Here is a 16,003-nt window from a genome sequence, read left to right on the forward strand (position 1 = left end):
TTAGAGCGGGCGGGGACGTGACTGGCGTAACCATCACGCAAAGCATGGCTCGAAGGTCAGTTGAAACCAGCGTAAGGAGAACTGGCCATGCCTTGATTGTCGCGGCATTATCATTGTGAAGAGATCGACGGGCCGTTCGCTTGTGTGCATTGTGTGTGTACGTGTGTGTCGGCTCTCTCAAGTGAGATACCAAGGTCGCGATCTGGTCGCGATGGGCAACAAGGCGACCAGGGAAGGTGGACGTGTGGGGTGGAGGTTAATGCCTGGTTCCAGTGGGTGACTGGAATGGCGAATACAGCCAACCCTAACGGGTATTAAGCATTTTGAACGACCGGCCAGGTCCACCTAGAGATTCAGATCCATCGCTCGCCTGGCGCCCCCCGCCCGCCGCCCGCCTACATTGCCGCCTGCCTGGCTGCTGCCTGCTGGCTGCTGCCTGGCCGCTGCCCGGCGTCTTCTCTATTGTCCGTGCCGCTGACTGCCCGACCGACCGGTCCACTCCATCTAGCTTGCTTCCCCCTCCCTGCATCCTCGAGTCCTGGGCCTCCTCCTCCCCTTCTCATACATGCTTCCCTCGCTCTCCCCCCGTCTTCTCAAGACATCCTCCCCTCTCTCCCTCCGAACGCACATCACGCACCGCTCGCACCACCGCCTCGCGTCTGCGTCTGCGTCTGCGTCTGCGTCTGCGTCTGCGTCTGCCAGTGTCCACCGACTCCGCCGCCGCCCCTCCTCTTCCAACAACTCCCATCTCGCTGCTGCTCCCATCGCCCCCTTCCACACGCATAACAGGCGCACGACTCCGGCCCTCCCCCGCCCTGCCCAGCTTGCGACACCGGCCCCGCACCGTCTCAGCACCCCCTCCCTGGCGTCATATATCCGTGCCGCAAGCTCCCAGGCGACTGCCGCTGAGCAATCCATCTCGTACGTTTAAATCTCACCCTTCCCTCCCCTTCTTCAGGCAGATCTCCAGCCAAACCTCCTGCCGTCCATGACACGACCATGGCCCGCTCTACCTGGCTCCTTGCCTCTCTCGCAGTAGTGCTCATCGCATTCGTTTACAGGCGCGACAGCAACGACGGTTTCATCTCGCCCCCCGCGTTCTCCCCGAACCCCAGCCCGATCATGACGATCACGCCGCCAGAGTTCCCCCCTCCGCCACCCATCCCCCAGGCCGACGGGCCGGTCGAGCTCAAGCTTCCGCCGACAGAGGACAGGCCGCATCGCTACCTTGTCCTCCCGAATGGGCTCGAGGTCATCATCGTCTCGGACCCCAAGGCGGACAAGGCCGCCGCCTCTATGGACGTTGGTGTCGGCCACCTGTCGGACCCGGACAACCTCGCCGGTTGCGCGCACTTCTGGTAAGCTAGCCAGGCGGAACAGATAGCTCACAGACAGCGAGCACCTCATGTTCATGGGCACGAAAAAGGTGGGCAGAAGCGGAGCTCGAGAAGCAGACGCCGAGTTGCAGCGCTCACACGACAGTACCCTTCGGAGAACGAGTACTCGTCCTACCTGAATGCGCACAACGGACATTCGAACGCCTGGACGGCCATGACGTCGACTAACTACTACTTTGATGTTGCGCCTGACGCCCTCGAAGGCGCCCTCGACCGCTTCTCGGGATTCTTCTACGAGCCGCTGTTCGCCGAGGACTGCACCGAGCGAGAGATCAAGGCCGTCAACTCGGAGCACAAGAAGAACATTCAGGGCGACCTCTGGGTAAGCTATAGAAAGGCCAGCATAGCTGACACCGCAGCGCTTCTTCCAGCTCGAGAAGTCTCTGTCCAAGCCTGGCCACGTCTACGGCAAGTTCGGTACCGGCAACCTGGAGACGCTGTGGGAGCAGCCCCGCGCCGATGGGCGGGATCCGCGCCAGCAGCTGATCGAGTGGTGGGAGAAGGAGTACTGCGCGCGGCGCATGAAGCTCGCCGTCGCCGGTCGCGAGGACCTGGACACCCTCGAGAAGTGGGTTCGCGAGCGCTTCGACAAGGTTCCCGTTCGCACCGAGGGACGACCACTCACCGGCCCCGAGGGCGTGTACGTCTCCTTCCCGGAGCACCCGTTCGGGCCTGAGCAGCGTGGCGTGAGTGTCCCTTTGTTTAGCTCGTGCTGATCCGATCCGCAGGTCGTCAACTTTGTCAAGCCCGTTCGTGAGGTTCGCGCCCTCGAGATTTCCCTCCCGACGCCCGATCTGAACCAGTACAAGGGAACAAAGCCGCTCAACTTCCTCGCGCACTTCATCGGACACGAGGGCCGCGGCTCGCTTCTGTCGTACCTCAAGAAGAAGGGATGGGTCAACCTTCTCCGCGCTGGACCGTCGCACGAGGTCCCCGGTTTTGGCTTCTTCAAGATCAACATTGAGCTCACCCCCGATGGACTCGCGCACTGGAGGGACGTTGCCATGGTCGTGTTCAAGTACATGACGCTGCTGCGCACTACGGAGCCGTCTCAGATTGCGTTCGAGGAGATGGCCAAGATTGCCGACATCAGCTACACGTTTGCCGAGCGCGGTCGTGTCAGAGACTACGTTACCCGTCTCAGTGGCTACATGCAGGACCCTTACCCGCGTGACGAGATTGTCAGCGCGCAGTGGCTGCTCGGCGACTGGGACCCGGAGATCATTCGCAAGTCGTGCCAGCTGCTCGACCCCATGCAGGCTCTGATCACTGTTGTGACGCAGGAGCTGCCGAAGGATGTCTCGTTCACGTTCGACCAGTCGGAGAAGATCTACGGCACCGAGTACCATCAGGAGCGCCTGTCGCAAGAGTTCCTCGAGGAAGCCAAGACGGGCAAGCCGATTCCCGAACTCTTCCTTCCCGGTCCGAACGAGTTCATCCCCGAGAACCTTGACGTGAACAAGGTAGAAGTCGACGAGCCGGCTATCCGGCCCGAGCTGCTGCGCGACACGGAGATCTCCCGCCTGTGGTACAAGCAGGACGACCGCTTCTTCCTCCCGCGATCGGTCGTGTACGTCGAGCTCTTCTCGCCCATTCTCAACGTCACGCCGCGAAACGCCGTCATGGCGCGCCTTCTGTCCGACCTGTTCACCGACTCGAACAACGAGGACACGTACGACGCCGAGCTCGCCGACCTCTCGTTTGGCATGTATTACCAGGCCGACTCGTTCACGATCGCCATCAGCGGCTTCACGGACAAGCTCCCGCTGCTGCTTGAGAAGATGGTGACCAAGTTCCTCAAGTTTGAGCTCGACCCGGAGCGCTTCAAGCGCATCGTCGACCGCAACATGCTCATGTGGCGCAACTTTGCCATGTCGGACCCGTACCACGTCGCGCACTTTTACCACTCGTACGTCATGACGCCCAACGTCTGGACGCACGAGGAGCGCATCGAGGAGGCTGAGCGTGAGTTAGACAAGACTTGGCGAAACTGACATGCAGACATTACGCTCGAGGACGTGAAGGCGTTTGGCCAGGAGGTGTTCAAGCGCATGTACTTTGAGACTCTTGTGCACGGCAGCCTCGACGCTGCCGGCGCCAAGAAGATCCAGGACATGCTCGAGCGGATTATCCAGCCGCGCGCCCTCGCGCCGGCCGAGAAGCGCCGCTACCGCGAGCTCCTCCTGCCGCCCAACTCGGAGCACATTTGGGAGCGGCCCGTCAAGAACCCGGTCGAGACCAACTCGTGCGTCGTGTACTGGGTATACGCGTGCGACAAGACGGACCCCGTGTCGCGCATGAAGGTTGCGCTGTTTTCGCAGATTGCGAGCGAGCCTGCGTTCAACGTGCTCCGCACCAAGGAGCAGCTGGGCTACATTGTCAGCCTGGCCGGCACGCCGATGGGCATCCGTGTGCTCGTGCAGTCTGAGAAGTCGCCGGCATACGTCGAGGGCCGCATCGAGGCTTTCCTGACCTCGTTCCGGGACACGCTCGTGAATCTGTCCGACGCCGAGTTTGACCGGCACCGCCAGGCGCTGATCGACAAGAAGCTGGAGCAGCCCAAGCACCTGTCGGGCGAGACGCGGCGGTTCTGGCGGCACATGGTGTCGCGTGACTACGAGTTTGGCAAGCAGCAGACGGACATTGCGACGCTGCGCAAGCTGACCAAGGACGACGTCGTGGCCATGTTTGACGAGGCGGTCAACCCCGCAAGCGATAGCCGGCGCAAGCTCAGCATGCACCTGAAGAGCCAGGTGACGCCTAGCGCGCAGTTCGACATCAGCACGCTGCCCCAGATTATTGTGCAGTTCACGCACGCTGGCATCATTGCCGATGAGGACGAGGTCCGCGCCCTGATCGAGAGCAAGCCCGACCTCGAGGCCGTGCGCAAGTTTGGCCACAGCCTCATTGAGCGCAACGCGGCCACGGAAGAGAACAAGGCCAAGCTCCGCACCATGCTCGACGAACTCAAGGGCGTGCCCGAGCCTGATGACAGCAGTGCTCTGAAGAAGAGCAACGTCTTCATCGACGACGTGAACCGCTTCAAGAGCCAGCTCGACCTCAACAAGGCCCAGCTCCCGCTCGAGCCCCTCTGCCCGTCCAAGATGTAAGACACAGACGCTAGAGACAAACCTAGAGAGAATAGCCCCAGCACTACAGACCGCATTCAATCTAACCCATCCAATGTCAGGAGTGTAAGGACTCAAGCAAATCACCACAACGTACAATCATTCCTCAATCTTTCAAACTATCTATACCCTGCCTGCGCTCAATGCCGTACCGTTTAAATGAATGCATTGCTATATAAGAAATCTGTTACATCGTTTTTCCTGCCTATCCTCAAGAGTCTACCTGTAGAAGTGGTCCGACTGGAGGTTTGCCGCAATCTCGGCCTCGGCCTTGTCGCCGTTGGACAGCAGCTTCTCCTTGTTGTACAGGAGCTCCTCGCGCGTCTCGGTCGCGTACTCGTAGTTCTGCGTCTCGACAATCGCGTCGACGGGGCACGCCTCCTGGCAGAAGCCGCAGTAGATGCACTTGGTCATGTCAATGTCGTACTTGGTCGTGCGGCGCGAGCCGTCCAGGCGCGCCTCGGACTCGATCGTGATCGCCTGCGCGGGACAGATGGCCTCGCAGAGCTTGCAGGCTAAAGTGTTAGCGATGCCGGAGGCTGAGCGGAAAGAGCGCGAGCGTAGCGCGAGCAACTACGGTCCCCGAGTGGGCCGTGGGCCTGACATTGTCTCTGCGGACCGAGAGCGGACTGAGCCCATTCTTATCCAATCCCAACCATCTCAACAGTCACCGTCGCCACTGCCCACTCCGATCCAGCTGCCTGGACGCAGGACAGCAAGTGACAGGGCGTGCAAAGTGACGACAGTGCTCGGGCCGAGGGCGTGATGGCGGAACAGGTCTGGGGGCAGATAGACGCCACGCCCACTCGCTCGCTTCGCTCGCTCGTTGTAGCCAACTCACCAATACAACGCTCCTCGCCGTTAGGGTATCGGCGGAGGGCGTGCTCGCCACGGAAACGGGGCGACAGCGGGCCCTTCTCGAACGGGTACATGATCGTGTAGGGGTCACGGAAGAACTGCTCGAGCACGATCCATCCACCTGGTTCTGTTAGCTAGTTGTCCATCTGGGCTTTGCAGCTGGGGACAGCCATGCGGTGAAGCGTGGGCTGTTCGAGAGAATTGGAGGAGCGCGGAGAGAACGCAGGAAGGGGACGTCGGGCGGACACTCAAGCAGAGTTGCGTCGGGTCTGGTGTTGACGTGGGCCAGCGACCGGCACGGCCTCCAGCCGGTCTGCTCGGGGCTGTCACGACGCGCAGCTGGTCGTCGTGCTTGCGAAGAGATGCTGAGAAGAGCAAACGCCCCGCGCGTCATGAACGACGACCGCAACTCCGTCAAGCCCGCGGACGCTCCCTCATCCCTCCCCCTCTCCTCCTCCCTCGTCCCTCCATGTCTTTCCCCCGAACAGTTCCAAGCCCTCGGGCCTGCGGCCCTGCGGCCCTGCGGCCCCTTCGTGATCTACTCACCACGAACAATCTCAGTGAAGAAGAACATCTGCGCAGCCTTGTCAATAGCCGAGGGGCCGTTGCTGTACTCGTTCTTCTCTTGCGGGGCGGCCATGCGGCGGGCCGTCGAGGCGGAGAAGGCGCGGGCGCCCATCGGCGTAACAGTCGAGGCGCGGGCGGCGAGACGCGGCGCCGTCAAGCCGAGGCGCGCGAGAGGGCGGGACATGGTCGTGGGGGTGCTTTTGGGGATGAGCGGAGTCGTCACGTCTCTACACTCGACACTGCGTGAAGCACCACCTACAGCGCTGCAACGGGAGGGCAGACCGCTGCAGGCTGAGGGTGGACGGCGGAATTATGGAACCCGCGGAGTGTGGCTCCCCCTCCAGTTGCCTTACGTAACGACCACAACCGCCAGTCAGGAGCCTGCCAAAGCGAAGCGGCAGCCAGGCACAGGGCTCCCTGCAGGTTGGTGCTCACGGGCAGCAGCGAATCAGACGCGGAGTGATTGAGACGAGGACCGGAGCAAGCCACGTGCGGATGATGTCGTCGTGACTAACAATGCGTTAGTGCCTGGCGTCAACAATTGCTAGGCGAGCCAAGGTGTGCAGATCGAATGCATCATGAGTTCAACTGTGTATGGACCAGGTATCAAAGTTGTGTTTGCGGTGTGTATTAGGTGACAGAAATGGAAATGGAATGAGCATGCGTACAAGGGTGGTGTGGCGTGTGGAATGGATTGATCTGCTGGCGTGTTGTCTTGAGGGCTTGGAGGGTTGTCTTGGCGAGTTCACTACTCGGTACCCAGGTGCGTGAGGGCGACGCGGCGCTTCTTCTTGGGTTGCTCAGTCTCGCTCGGCGTCTCGCGCTTCGCAGAGACTTCGTCGGCCGACGACTCGGACGCACGGCGCAGCGCAAACTCGGTTGGCTCGTCGGCCGGGGTGGGTAACGGCTGGTCGACAGACGAGACGGAGCCGGAAGCACGGCGGTGGCCGGTGCCGAACAAGGGCGGCGGGATCGGGGCGCTCGAGGCAACCGACGACTCACGCTCGCTACGGGGCGGCGCGGGCGATGTGCGCATCGTCGAAACGTTCGGGGAGTGGGGCATCGGCGTGCTAGGTGTCGCGCCGCCGTGCGACTGCGCGATGGCCGCGAGCTGCCGGTGGTGCTGCTGCGTCGGGTGCACAGTACCCAGCTCGCCCAGATCAAACACGACCAGCGAGCAGTAGCCGTCTGCGCTAGACAGAAGCATCGACTGGCCGTCGGATGACCACGCAATGTCCGTGAAGCCGGCGTAGTGCAAGCCCTTAAAGATGGCGACGGGGCCGGCCTGCTGCGTGTCGTACAGAAGCACCGCATCCTGGCACGCCACAGCGTACAGAAGGCGATATGGAAGGGCAAAGACGCTGTTCAGAGGCTTCGCGTCCTTTGCGCCTTCCTTTGGCGGTGGCGGGGGCATCTGCAGCGAGACATGGACCGGGCCCGGGTTTGAGCGATCAAGGGTCACCTGTTTAGGTTCGACCGGCGTCGAGGACGTCGACGCAGTCCTGAGATCGTAGAAAATCGGCGAGAAGCGAATAGCAACAGCCGCAGTCTTGTGTCCCGGAAGGTGCGCAATCGGACTCCGCGCGAGGTTAGCACGAGAGTAGATGAACACTGTTGGGCGCCCAGCGTCGACAGCCTTCGGTCGGTTCGCAGCAGGATTGCCGTCGACACCGTCAGTGGATAATGAGCGGCTGCCCATCATTGGCGATCCCTTGAAGATCTGGTCCTCGATTTGGCCGGCAGGGGTAAGGAGCAGACTGCCATCAGGCGAGAACGTCAAACGGCGGAAGAAGCGAGTAACGTTCTCCTCCGCATACAGCCGCTGAGTGATCGAAGCTGGAGGAGCGACCTGGCGCATGGCGGGCAGGGGCGGTATCGGTGACGGGGAGCGCCCGCGTCCGAGCGCCGTCACGCTAAGGGCCGGAGACGCCGCCTGCTGAGACGAGAATGAAGATCGGCGTGAGCTCGCCTTTCCGGAGCTTGGAGGCGGGTTCATGCTGGCACTTGCGTTTGGTGTCGGGGGCACAGAGATGCTCAGTGGTGTCGCTGGTTGTTGCGGCGCAGACGCATTTTGCCCGCTGTTAGACGGCTGGTGTGGGTGCTCGGTGAGCTCCGACGCTGAGGTCATCACTGAGCCAGCCTCAGACGCATTAGACCCACGACGTCCCAAGGACGGCCGAGGCAGCGAGGGGAACGAGGGCGTTCGCGAGTGACGAACTTCCATGCGGTTCGTGCGTGAAACAGGATGAACCTCCGGGACGCCGTTGCGCAGGGAGAACGAATTGACGTGCACGGTACTGAGGTGAGCCATGGGCTAACGCTTATCAAACTCACCGATCGCTACTTTGCGTAGCAATGAACTCGTTGAGAGGGTCCCAGGCCACGCCCTGCACGATGTGCGAGTGCTCACGCAGAGCAAACACGCACTCGCCTGGGTGGGTCAGCTGAAGAGCTTCGGAGCAGCTATACCGAGTACACTCACCTGTCGAAGCCTTCCAAATCGTCGCAGTGTTGTCGGTGGAGCCGGCAATGATGAACTCGCCATCGGGAGACCAAGCAATATCCAGGACATGCTTGTTCGTAACCCTAGTATTGTTAGCGTCATTACGTTACAATAGACCCACTGCAGCATCTTCTGCGGTCGCCAGTGCTCCTTGTCCGGGACATCCTCAGCCGTTTCGCCGAACGTCGCAGTTGGCCTGTCGGACGGAACCCAGAGAATGACATTGCCGTCTGTGAGGTCAGCTCGATCCAGCTAGAGTACGGGTTTATGCTCACCATCACTAGCCGAGGCAAGAATCTGTCCGTTCGGCGAGAAGCGCACACAGTTGACGGCTGCCGTGTGCTTTGAGAGGGTCGCCAGGTACTCGACTCGTGGGGGATGAGGGGTCACCTCCTGCCCGGTCAAAGCAGCATGCGTTTGGGCAGCTACAGTGGGAATGTTCGGATGGACCATCCAAAGCTGCGAGGGTCAGTGCTGGGAAAAATGAAAGCTCGGGATTCGGGAGGGTGACTCACGCGGACCTTGAAGTCACCACCGCAGGTCGCCAAGCGGTACTGGCGAATGACCGGGGTCTTGTCCGCTTTGTCCTCATCCTCAGAAGTCGTAGGAAGCAGGCGCTTCAGTTGCGAGGCAGGTAGTGGTTGGAAGTCGCACGAATAGATCGCTTGGGTTTCGTGCCAACTGATGTGGTCAGTCCATGACACTCTAAATGACGTCTTCGAGTTCCAGTAAACGCGTCCAAATTCCGTCTGTGGACGCGTTTTCCATACTGCAACCGGAACGAGCCAGCTTTGGGGAAGACACTCACGCGATTTCGATGACCTTGGGCCGCATGTTGGGTCGATGCGGTGGGTGATGTGGAGTTGTCGAAAGGGGGGGCCGGCGAAGGTGATTGAACTTAGGGTGTGGGGATGGATTATCGGAGCCGACAGGTAATCTCCCCTAGATGGCAGTTGACTCAAGGGCTAAGGAATGCTTGACGTACACGGTAGGGCGGATTGTTCGGCCTGATTTCACGGTACGGCACACGGAGCCAAAGCTAGCATTCGTGACTGCGCAGATTGCTGTACTATGCCAAGACCCGTTCGGGGGAGCTTGTAGGAGGCCGGAGGGGCGCGGAGTGATTCAGAGTGAGGCTTGCTGTGCTGCACTCTGAATCCTGAGCAAGTCTGTCGAGACAGGTGCAGGAACAGAATTGAGGCGAAATCGGAACTGAAGCCCGAGGGAGACGGAGGGATGGAAACCGAAGGGGATTCGGGGGGAGGAAGAAGTGACGGGTCGACGGGTCGAGGGGGACAGAGGCTGGCAGCAATAAAGGCGCAGGCGGGCCGCGAGTTGGTACGTTGTTGGCCGTCTAAATGCGGAGAGAAGGTTAGCCTTGAGAGGGACGACGAAAAAGATTCGAAGGTCTGGCGAGGCTGGGAAATCGCGAAAGGGTTACGCTACTGCCCGTGCGTATCAACGCAACAGGGAGGGTAGGCGGACGGGGCTTAATTGAGATGGCTTTGGAAGAGATGCGATGAGAGAGTGAGAAGAAGAGGACGCAGAAACAAACAATGCCCAGTGGGTTGCTCGTGGTCAGTGAATCCAGCGTCTGTGAGTCACGGCCATGCACGAGATGAATGAATGGGCCGAGAGCCATGGGGCCGGAGCCAAGAGGGGCAGGAACGGCGAAGAGGAGCAGCTGACTCGGAGATGGGTGCATATGGTTTAGGTACTTGGGCATGCGCGCTTAGAAGGCGGTTTGAGGCCCTTGTGCCGCATATCCGCATCCTGCTGCACAACCTGCGCGGCCTGCGCGGGCTTGCGAGGCTCATCGGCCCACGATGACCGTGGATGACTGGGGACGCCGTGTGTGAGTGCTGCGCGGCGCACAGGAGGCAGGAGGGGTCAAGAGATGCGGCGGTCGGATCTGTGAGATCAAGGATTGCCAGGAGCAAAGGCCAGGATCGCAGGATGGGAGCGCCGGGTGACTGGACGGCATGCGCAGGAGCTGCAGGATCGCAAGGAACACTTGTTGTAGATGCGCCTCGTTTGGAGTGAATCGGTGTGTCGTCGAACAACAATGGATCCCTGCACAGGCTGAGTGCATAGTCTCCACCTCGCTAGCCTCGCTCCTGCACCTGGCACGACCCCCGGATGACTTGTGCGTCTGGACCGCGGATCTCAAAGGCCTTGTTCTGCAATTCTGCTCGCGCCCCTACCCGGCCTGGTCGGTCAAGATCAGCCAACCACTCACCCATCGGCCAGGGAGCGGCCTGTCAGGCCTGTCACCCTCGAGCGCCCCTCGTTACCCCAGTCAGCGGCTGAGCGGGTGACCTGGTGACCACAGCAAACCGTCCATATTCGGTGGGACCGGCCGATTGCAGATGCGCATGTACGCAGCTGACCACGGTCCATAGTCACGGCGCACGGCACGGCCATTTGAGTCCACCGCCCACCAGGATCCCATTGCATAATGAGCACTACTGGCCCAAGTTCCGTTCCTTTGCCTGGCCAGGTGCCTTAAAGTTTGGTCGCTTCCTTGTCGCGGGCGCGGGGGTCGCTACGGGCTGTTGCTCGCTCCACCGTAGAAGACGCTCTAGCCCTCCCGATCCGATCCACCTCGATCCCTCGATTCACTCGACCCTTCCAGCCGGCGCACACGGCGTTCACTTCCATGCCCCGGTTGGATTGATCGATTCGATTCACAGGTGCTGCACCACCAAGTTCACTTGGTTCCTGGCCACCGACCGTTTAGGGCCCTGGCTCTCGACCCTGCATCTGCCTGGTCTTCATCTCGGCCTAGCCCGGCGACCATGCTGACATCAACCTCGGCCTCCACACTAACACCCAAGTCTAATGCCGCTCTAATCGACCCTCCATTAGCGGATGCATTCTGAGTCATTAGCACACGTCAGCTAATGTTTTCGCGCCTGACCTTCCTTGCGACCTCCACCAGCGCGGCTCCAAAACAAAAACACGCGTCTCGCTGAGGGGCCACTGCGCCGAGTCTGGCCGCCCAGTCCAGTCAGCTAGCCTCCATTTTCATTACTTACCGCTCCTGATAATCCGACTTTGTCTAACAGCATCACCTTCCTCGCCACCCGCACGACACACACCCATCACATCTCATCATGGCTGAAGGAGAACACGACCCGTTCCAGGGACAGGGCGAGGAGGACGAGGAGGACTATGAGCTCGCCGGCCCCATGGTAGTGGCAAAGCTAGAGGTACGCGTCGACATTACATGAGCTGCCAGATCCACGAAGCCGAAGCTCACACTCGCAGGAATACGGTATCTCGAAGCAAGACTGCGAGAAGCTCGCAAAGGAGGGTCTGCACACGATCGAGGCCGTCGCTTTCACACCAAAGAAGATGCTCGCGACGATCAAGGGTATCAGTGAGGCCAAGGCTGACAAGATTCTGGCGGAAGGTGAGCTATAACGTCCGGATGCACAGCTGACAGCAGCTTGCAAGCTCGTTCCTATGGGCTTCACGACAGCCACTGAGATCCACTCGCGACGGTCTGAGCTCGTGCACATCACGACCGGCTCTGTGGGCCTCGACACGATCCTCGGCGGTGGAATCGAGACTGGCTCGATCACGGAGCTGTTCGGTAAGTTGTGCAGTCGTTGGTTCAGCTGACACCCAGGCGAGTTCCGAACAGGAAAGTCGCAGATCTGTCACACGCTGGCCGTCACCTGTCAGCTTCCGGTACACCTCGGTGGCGGCGAGGGCAAGTGTCTCTTCATCGACACCGAGGGTACTTTCCGCCCAGTACGCATGCTGGCGGTGGCGGAGCGGTACGGACTGAACGGGGAAGAGGTGCTGGACAACATTGCGTACGCGCGCGCATACAACGCCGACCACCAGATGCAGCTGCTCGTGCAGGCGAGCGCGATGATGGCCGAATCGAGGTGAGCCTATGAGGCCATGACCCAGCTGACGGCAGATTCTCGCTCCTGATCGTCGACTCCATCACGTCGCTGTACCGCACAGACTTTAGTGGACGTGGAGAGCTGGCTGCCCGGCAAATGCACCTCGCCAAGTTCCTCCGAACACTGATGCGCCTGGCGGACGAGGTGAGCTAACCTGCAGCTGAAGTGAAAGCTGACGGCAGTTCGGTGTCGCGGTCGTCGTGACGAACCAGGTCGTCGCGCAGGTCGACGGAGGACAGTTCGCTGTTGCTGACGCGAAGAAGCCGATGTAAGTGCAGCTGGGAGGGCTGCGAACATAGCTGACAATCCACAGTGGAGGAAACATCATGTAAGCTAGCCTTGTGGTGCCGTAGCTAACCAACAGGGCGCATGCGTCAACGACTCGACTGTCTTTGCGCAAGGGCCGCGGCTCGTCGCGTGTGTGCAAGATTGTCGACAGCCCGTGTCTCCCCGAGGCAGAGGGCATCTTTGCGATCAAGTGAGTTAGGTAGATCGCTAGATTAACTGACAACCAGCCCGAACGGTATCGGCGACCCGGAGGAGATGAAGGAGTGAAAGCCCCCTTGTACAGACTATTAGACACCCCTGTGATGTACCCTATATTTTGTTTTCGCAGCAGTGTGACTAGAGGTGCAAAATGGCATGGACCTATATGACCTATATGCGATGAGAGGTGATTGTACAACACTGTTTTGAGTGTGTTTTAGCTACTTGACTCCAATTCCCTACTCCCTATCCTTCTATGAGCGCTTGGCGGCAGCCTGCGAGGCGGCATTGGCCTGGTTGACAGCCTGCTTCATAGCCTGCACTGCGCGTGTGGGGCGGCGCATAGAAGCGGCAAGACCCATGAGACACGAGAGCACGACGACGGCGCCGGCCTGGTGCGCGGCCGCGAGCGGGATGGGGACGAGGTACAGCAGCGTCGAGATGCCGAGGGAGACCTGGCCGAGTGCGGCGGCTGCGGTCCATGCACTCCACCTCTGCGTCGACTTGGGCAGCGCGTTGGCGCCGAGACGGAGCACGGGGCGGCGCGCGATGAGGTGCTGGGCAATGAGGCCCGTAAAGGTGAGAATGGCCATGACGCGGTGGTCAAACTGGGCCGTGACGGGGTTCTCGAGCATGTTGCGCCACCACTTGTCGCTTCCGTCTGCCTTCTTGGCGTAGCGCGGGTCCATCAGCTCGTCAAGGGGGGGATGGAAGCCCTCGCCCATGTACGGGAACTCGTTGTAGATGAGCCCGGCGTCGAGGCCGGCCACAAACGCGCCAGAGACAATGGTAATAAAGGCCATGACGGTGAGACCGCCGATGAGGCCGCGGAACCGCCTCACGGCGGGCGAGGAGAGCGCAGTCGTGAGACGGTCCACGGCCGCAGCACCCGCACCGCCCTGCTTGTACTGCGCGGCGAGCTTCTGGTCCCGGCGCAGCGTGAGCGCAGTGTAGAACATGCCCATGTACAGCGCCAGAGCGGCGGAGAGGTGCGCCGCGAGACGGTACTGCGACACTCGGGGGTGCTCCTTGTTCTCAATGATCTCCTCCTTCAGGCCAGACGCGACCATGTACCAGCCCAGGAAGCCTTGGAAACCGATACCGCCCGCCAGGGCGAGGAGCGTCGTGGGCAGGCCACGGGGGAGCTTGTACCGCGTGCAGTAGTAGATGGCAGGGATGACGAAACTGGGCGTTAGCATTGGTCCGGGCTTTCCGTAAAGAGAACGCCGCACGCCGCACGCCGCACGCCGCAGCGGAAGAGCGCAAGCGAGAGCGCCAAGCCGGCCACGCTGACGAGGACGCCTCCGATACTGCCTCCATCTTCCGAGGATAGCTTGAGCGGTCCTCGTCGAGAATCTGATCAAGAGTCGGTCCGCATATCGGAAGACCTCGGGGTCGGCCCCTCGGCCTCGGCCTTCTTTGTGGCGATGCCAAACTGGCCACAATGCGGCTCGCTACGCTCGCAGTACTCACACAAGACCAAGGGTGCGGCCGGCGATGCGGTGCGCCCACTCCATGTAGAAGATCTTCTTGAACTCGGCGCGCGAGATCTCCGAGTTCAGCATGATACCCTCGGGCGACTGGCGGTACTTCTCCCACTCGGCGTCCCACTCCGCGTCGGTGATCGGGGGACGGACGCCAGTGATGGGGTTCCACTCGACAATGGACAGACCAGACTCAGTGAGACGGGTCAAACCACCAATGACAATGATACCAAAGACGAGAGCGGAGCAGCCGAGCAGCCATGTTGGGAGCGACTTGGGGATCGTGCGCACGTCCTCGGGCTTGGGGACGGAGGCATCGGTCGAGGCGGAGGCGGAGGCGGCAGCAGAGGCGGAAGCGGGCGAAGACGAAGAGACGAAACGAGATGGCGTGAAGAAGGAGAAGGCCTTGGACGATGAGAAGGGCAGGTACGAAGGGCCAAAGTAGCCTGCAGCCGGGTACGGGGCGCGGGGACGGGCGTGGCTCGAGACGTGCGAGCTCATGCTCCCCAGCGTGCTGAACGTACGCATGCTGCGGATGGGCGCAACGCCGCCGGGGCGCGCGAGGAGCCGCAGCGCCGAGACGGGCTGGAAGAGACCCGCCATGGTGAAGCAAGGAGTGTGGTGTGGTAGACGGTGTAAAAGCCCGAACGCGATACGACCTTCAAACGTCTTCAGAAATATGGGTGATCCCGGACCTGACACTGCGGGCTCGGCTGGCTCGGCCAGGACCGCTCACCCCTGGGCCCTTGGCTGGTCCTTTCGCTGGGTGATCCGGAATTCCGAAGATTAAGCTAATACATCTCTGGTTATGGTACACGTACTTTTCACTCCACGTGGTCAGGTATCAGCGTCAACCTCAGTTCGATCGAGATGAGGACATGGTCGAGGAAGACCGGAACGACGTCAAAAGTCCACCGAACGACGACAGCGACAACATGGACATCAGGCAGGCGACTGTGAGCTTCGCCACCCTCTTCTAGCTGACAGGACAGATCGAGGACCTCCTCGGCATGCAGAATGCCAACCTGCTTAACCTTCCGGAGAACTACACGTTCAAGTACTGTGAGCTTAATGCTGGCGCCGGAAGCTGACTTCCAGACCTGTACCACGCCCTGACGTGGCCTGAGCTGTCCTACGTCGCCGTCGACCCCAGCGGACGTGTTGTTGGCTACATTCTGGCCAAGATGTGAGCTTCGCAGGCGCGGAGGAAGCTGACGAACAGGGAGGAGGAGCCGAGCGCCGAGCCCAGCGGGCACGTCACGTCGATCTCTGTGCTGCGGCCGTACCGCCGCCTCGGACTGGCGAACAAGCTCATGAAGCAGGCGCAGGAGGCCATGGTCGCGCACTACAATGCGAGCTTCATCACCCTCCACGTGCGCAAGAGCAACCGCGCCGCCATCTCGCTCTACCGCGACACACTCGGCTTCGAGGTCCACGCCATGGAGAAGGGATACTGTGGGTTGTAACACCAACCGTCAGCTGACAAACAGACGGCGATGGAGAGGACGCGTACGGCATGCGCTTCGTGTTCAAGAAGGACGGCGAGAAGAGCGCCTGAACTCGGGCGATAAGCGCCGCTGCGACCGCCGTTTCGGGCGTGGCGGCGTCATTAGACCACAACTGCACTGTTGCATGAGATGTATCATTATCATATCTAGGA

General features: G+C 60.8%; 5 protein-coding genes across 5 annotated transcripts; 2 read left to right on the forward strand and 3 right to left on the reverse strand.

Annotated features, from left to right (window-relative positions):
- Positions 1–565: 565 nt before the first annotated feature.
- On the forward strand, positions 566–4,507 carry A1Q1_07495 (A-factor processing enzyme; the record flags this gene model as incomplete). The annotated part of the gene is made up of 7 exons (XM_014327024.1): positions 566–921; positions 1,062–1,358; positions 1,396–1,426; positions 1,483–1,719; positions 1,769–2,083; positions 2,126–3,306; positions 3,478–4,507. 7 exons carry the CDS (start codon positions 566–568, stop codon positions 4,505–4,507), a joined length of 3,447 nt encoding a protein of 1,148 aa, XP_014182499.1.
- A 237-nt stretch (positions 4,508–4,744) lies between these two features.
- On the reverse strand, positions 4,745–6,134 carry A1Q1_07496 (NADH-ubiquinone oxidoreductase 23 kDa subunit; the record flags this gene model as incomplete). The annotated part of the gene is made up of 3 exons (XM_014327025.1): positions 4,745–5,064; positions 5,367–5,504; positions 5,930–6,134. The coding sequence occupies 3 exons, from the start codon at positions 6,132–6,134 to the stop codon at positions 4,745–4,747; spliced, it is 663 nt and encodes a 220-aa protein (XP_014182500.1).
- A 564-nt stretch (positions 6,135–6,698) lies between these two features.
- A1Q1_07497 (chromatin assembly complex protein) lies at positions 6,699–9,287 on the reverse strand (the record flags this gene model as incomplete). Its single annotated transcript, XM_014327026.1, has 7 exons — positions 6,699–8,247; positions 8,285–8,381; positions 8,433–8,523; positions 8,571–8,683; positions 8,729–8,912; positions 8,969–9,134; positions 9,262–9,287. 7 exons carry the CDS (start codon positions 9,285–9,287, stop codon positions 6,699–6,701), a joined length of 2,226 nt encoding a protein of 741 aa, XP_014182501.1.
- A 2,282-nt stretch (positions 9,288–11,569) lies between these two features.
- A1Q1_07498 (recombinase) lies at positions 11,570–12,928 on the forward strand (the record flags this gene model as incomplete). The annotated part of the gene is made up of 8 exons (XM_014327027.1): positions 11,570–11,665; positions 11,724–11,868; positions 11,938–12,051; positions 12,103–12,352; positions 12,442–12,517; positions 12,586–12,641; positions 12,687–12,701; positions 12,889–12,928. The coding sequence occupies 8 exons, from the start codon at positions 11,570–11,572 to the stop codon at positions 12,926–12,928; spliced, it is 792 nt and encodes a 263-aa protein (XP_014182502.1).
- A 185-nt stretch (positions 12,929–13,113) lies between these two features.
- A1Q1_07499 (cytochrome c oxidase biogenesis-related protein) lies at positions 13,114–14,946 on the reverse strand (the record flags this gene model as incomplete). Its single annotated transcript, XM_014327028.1, has 2 exons — positions 13,114–14,044; positions 14,333–14,946. The coding sequence occupies 2 exons, from the start codon at positions 14,944–14,946 to the stop codon at positions 13,114–13,116; spliced, it is 1,545 nt and encodes a 514-aa protein (XP_014182503.1).
- Positions 14,947–16,003: the final 1,057 nt, after the last annotated feature.

This window comes from Trichosporon asahii (genome assembly GCF_000293215.1).
Source record: "Trichosporon asahii var. asahii CBS 2479 unplaced genomic scaffold scaffold00010, whole genome shotgun sequence".
Classification (NCBI taxonomy): Eukaryota; Fungi; Basidiomycota; class Tremellomycetes; order Trichosporonales; family Trichosporonaceae; genus Trichosporon; species Trichosporon asahii.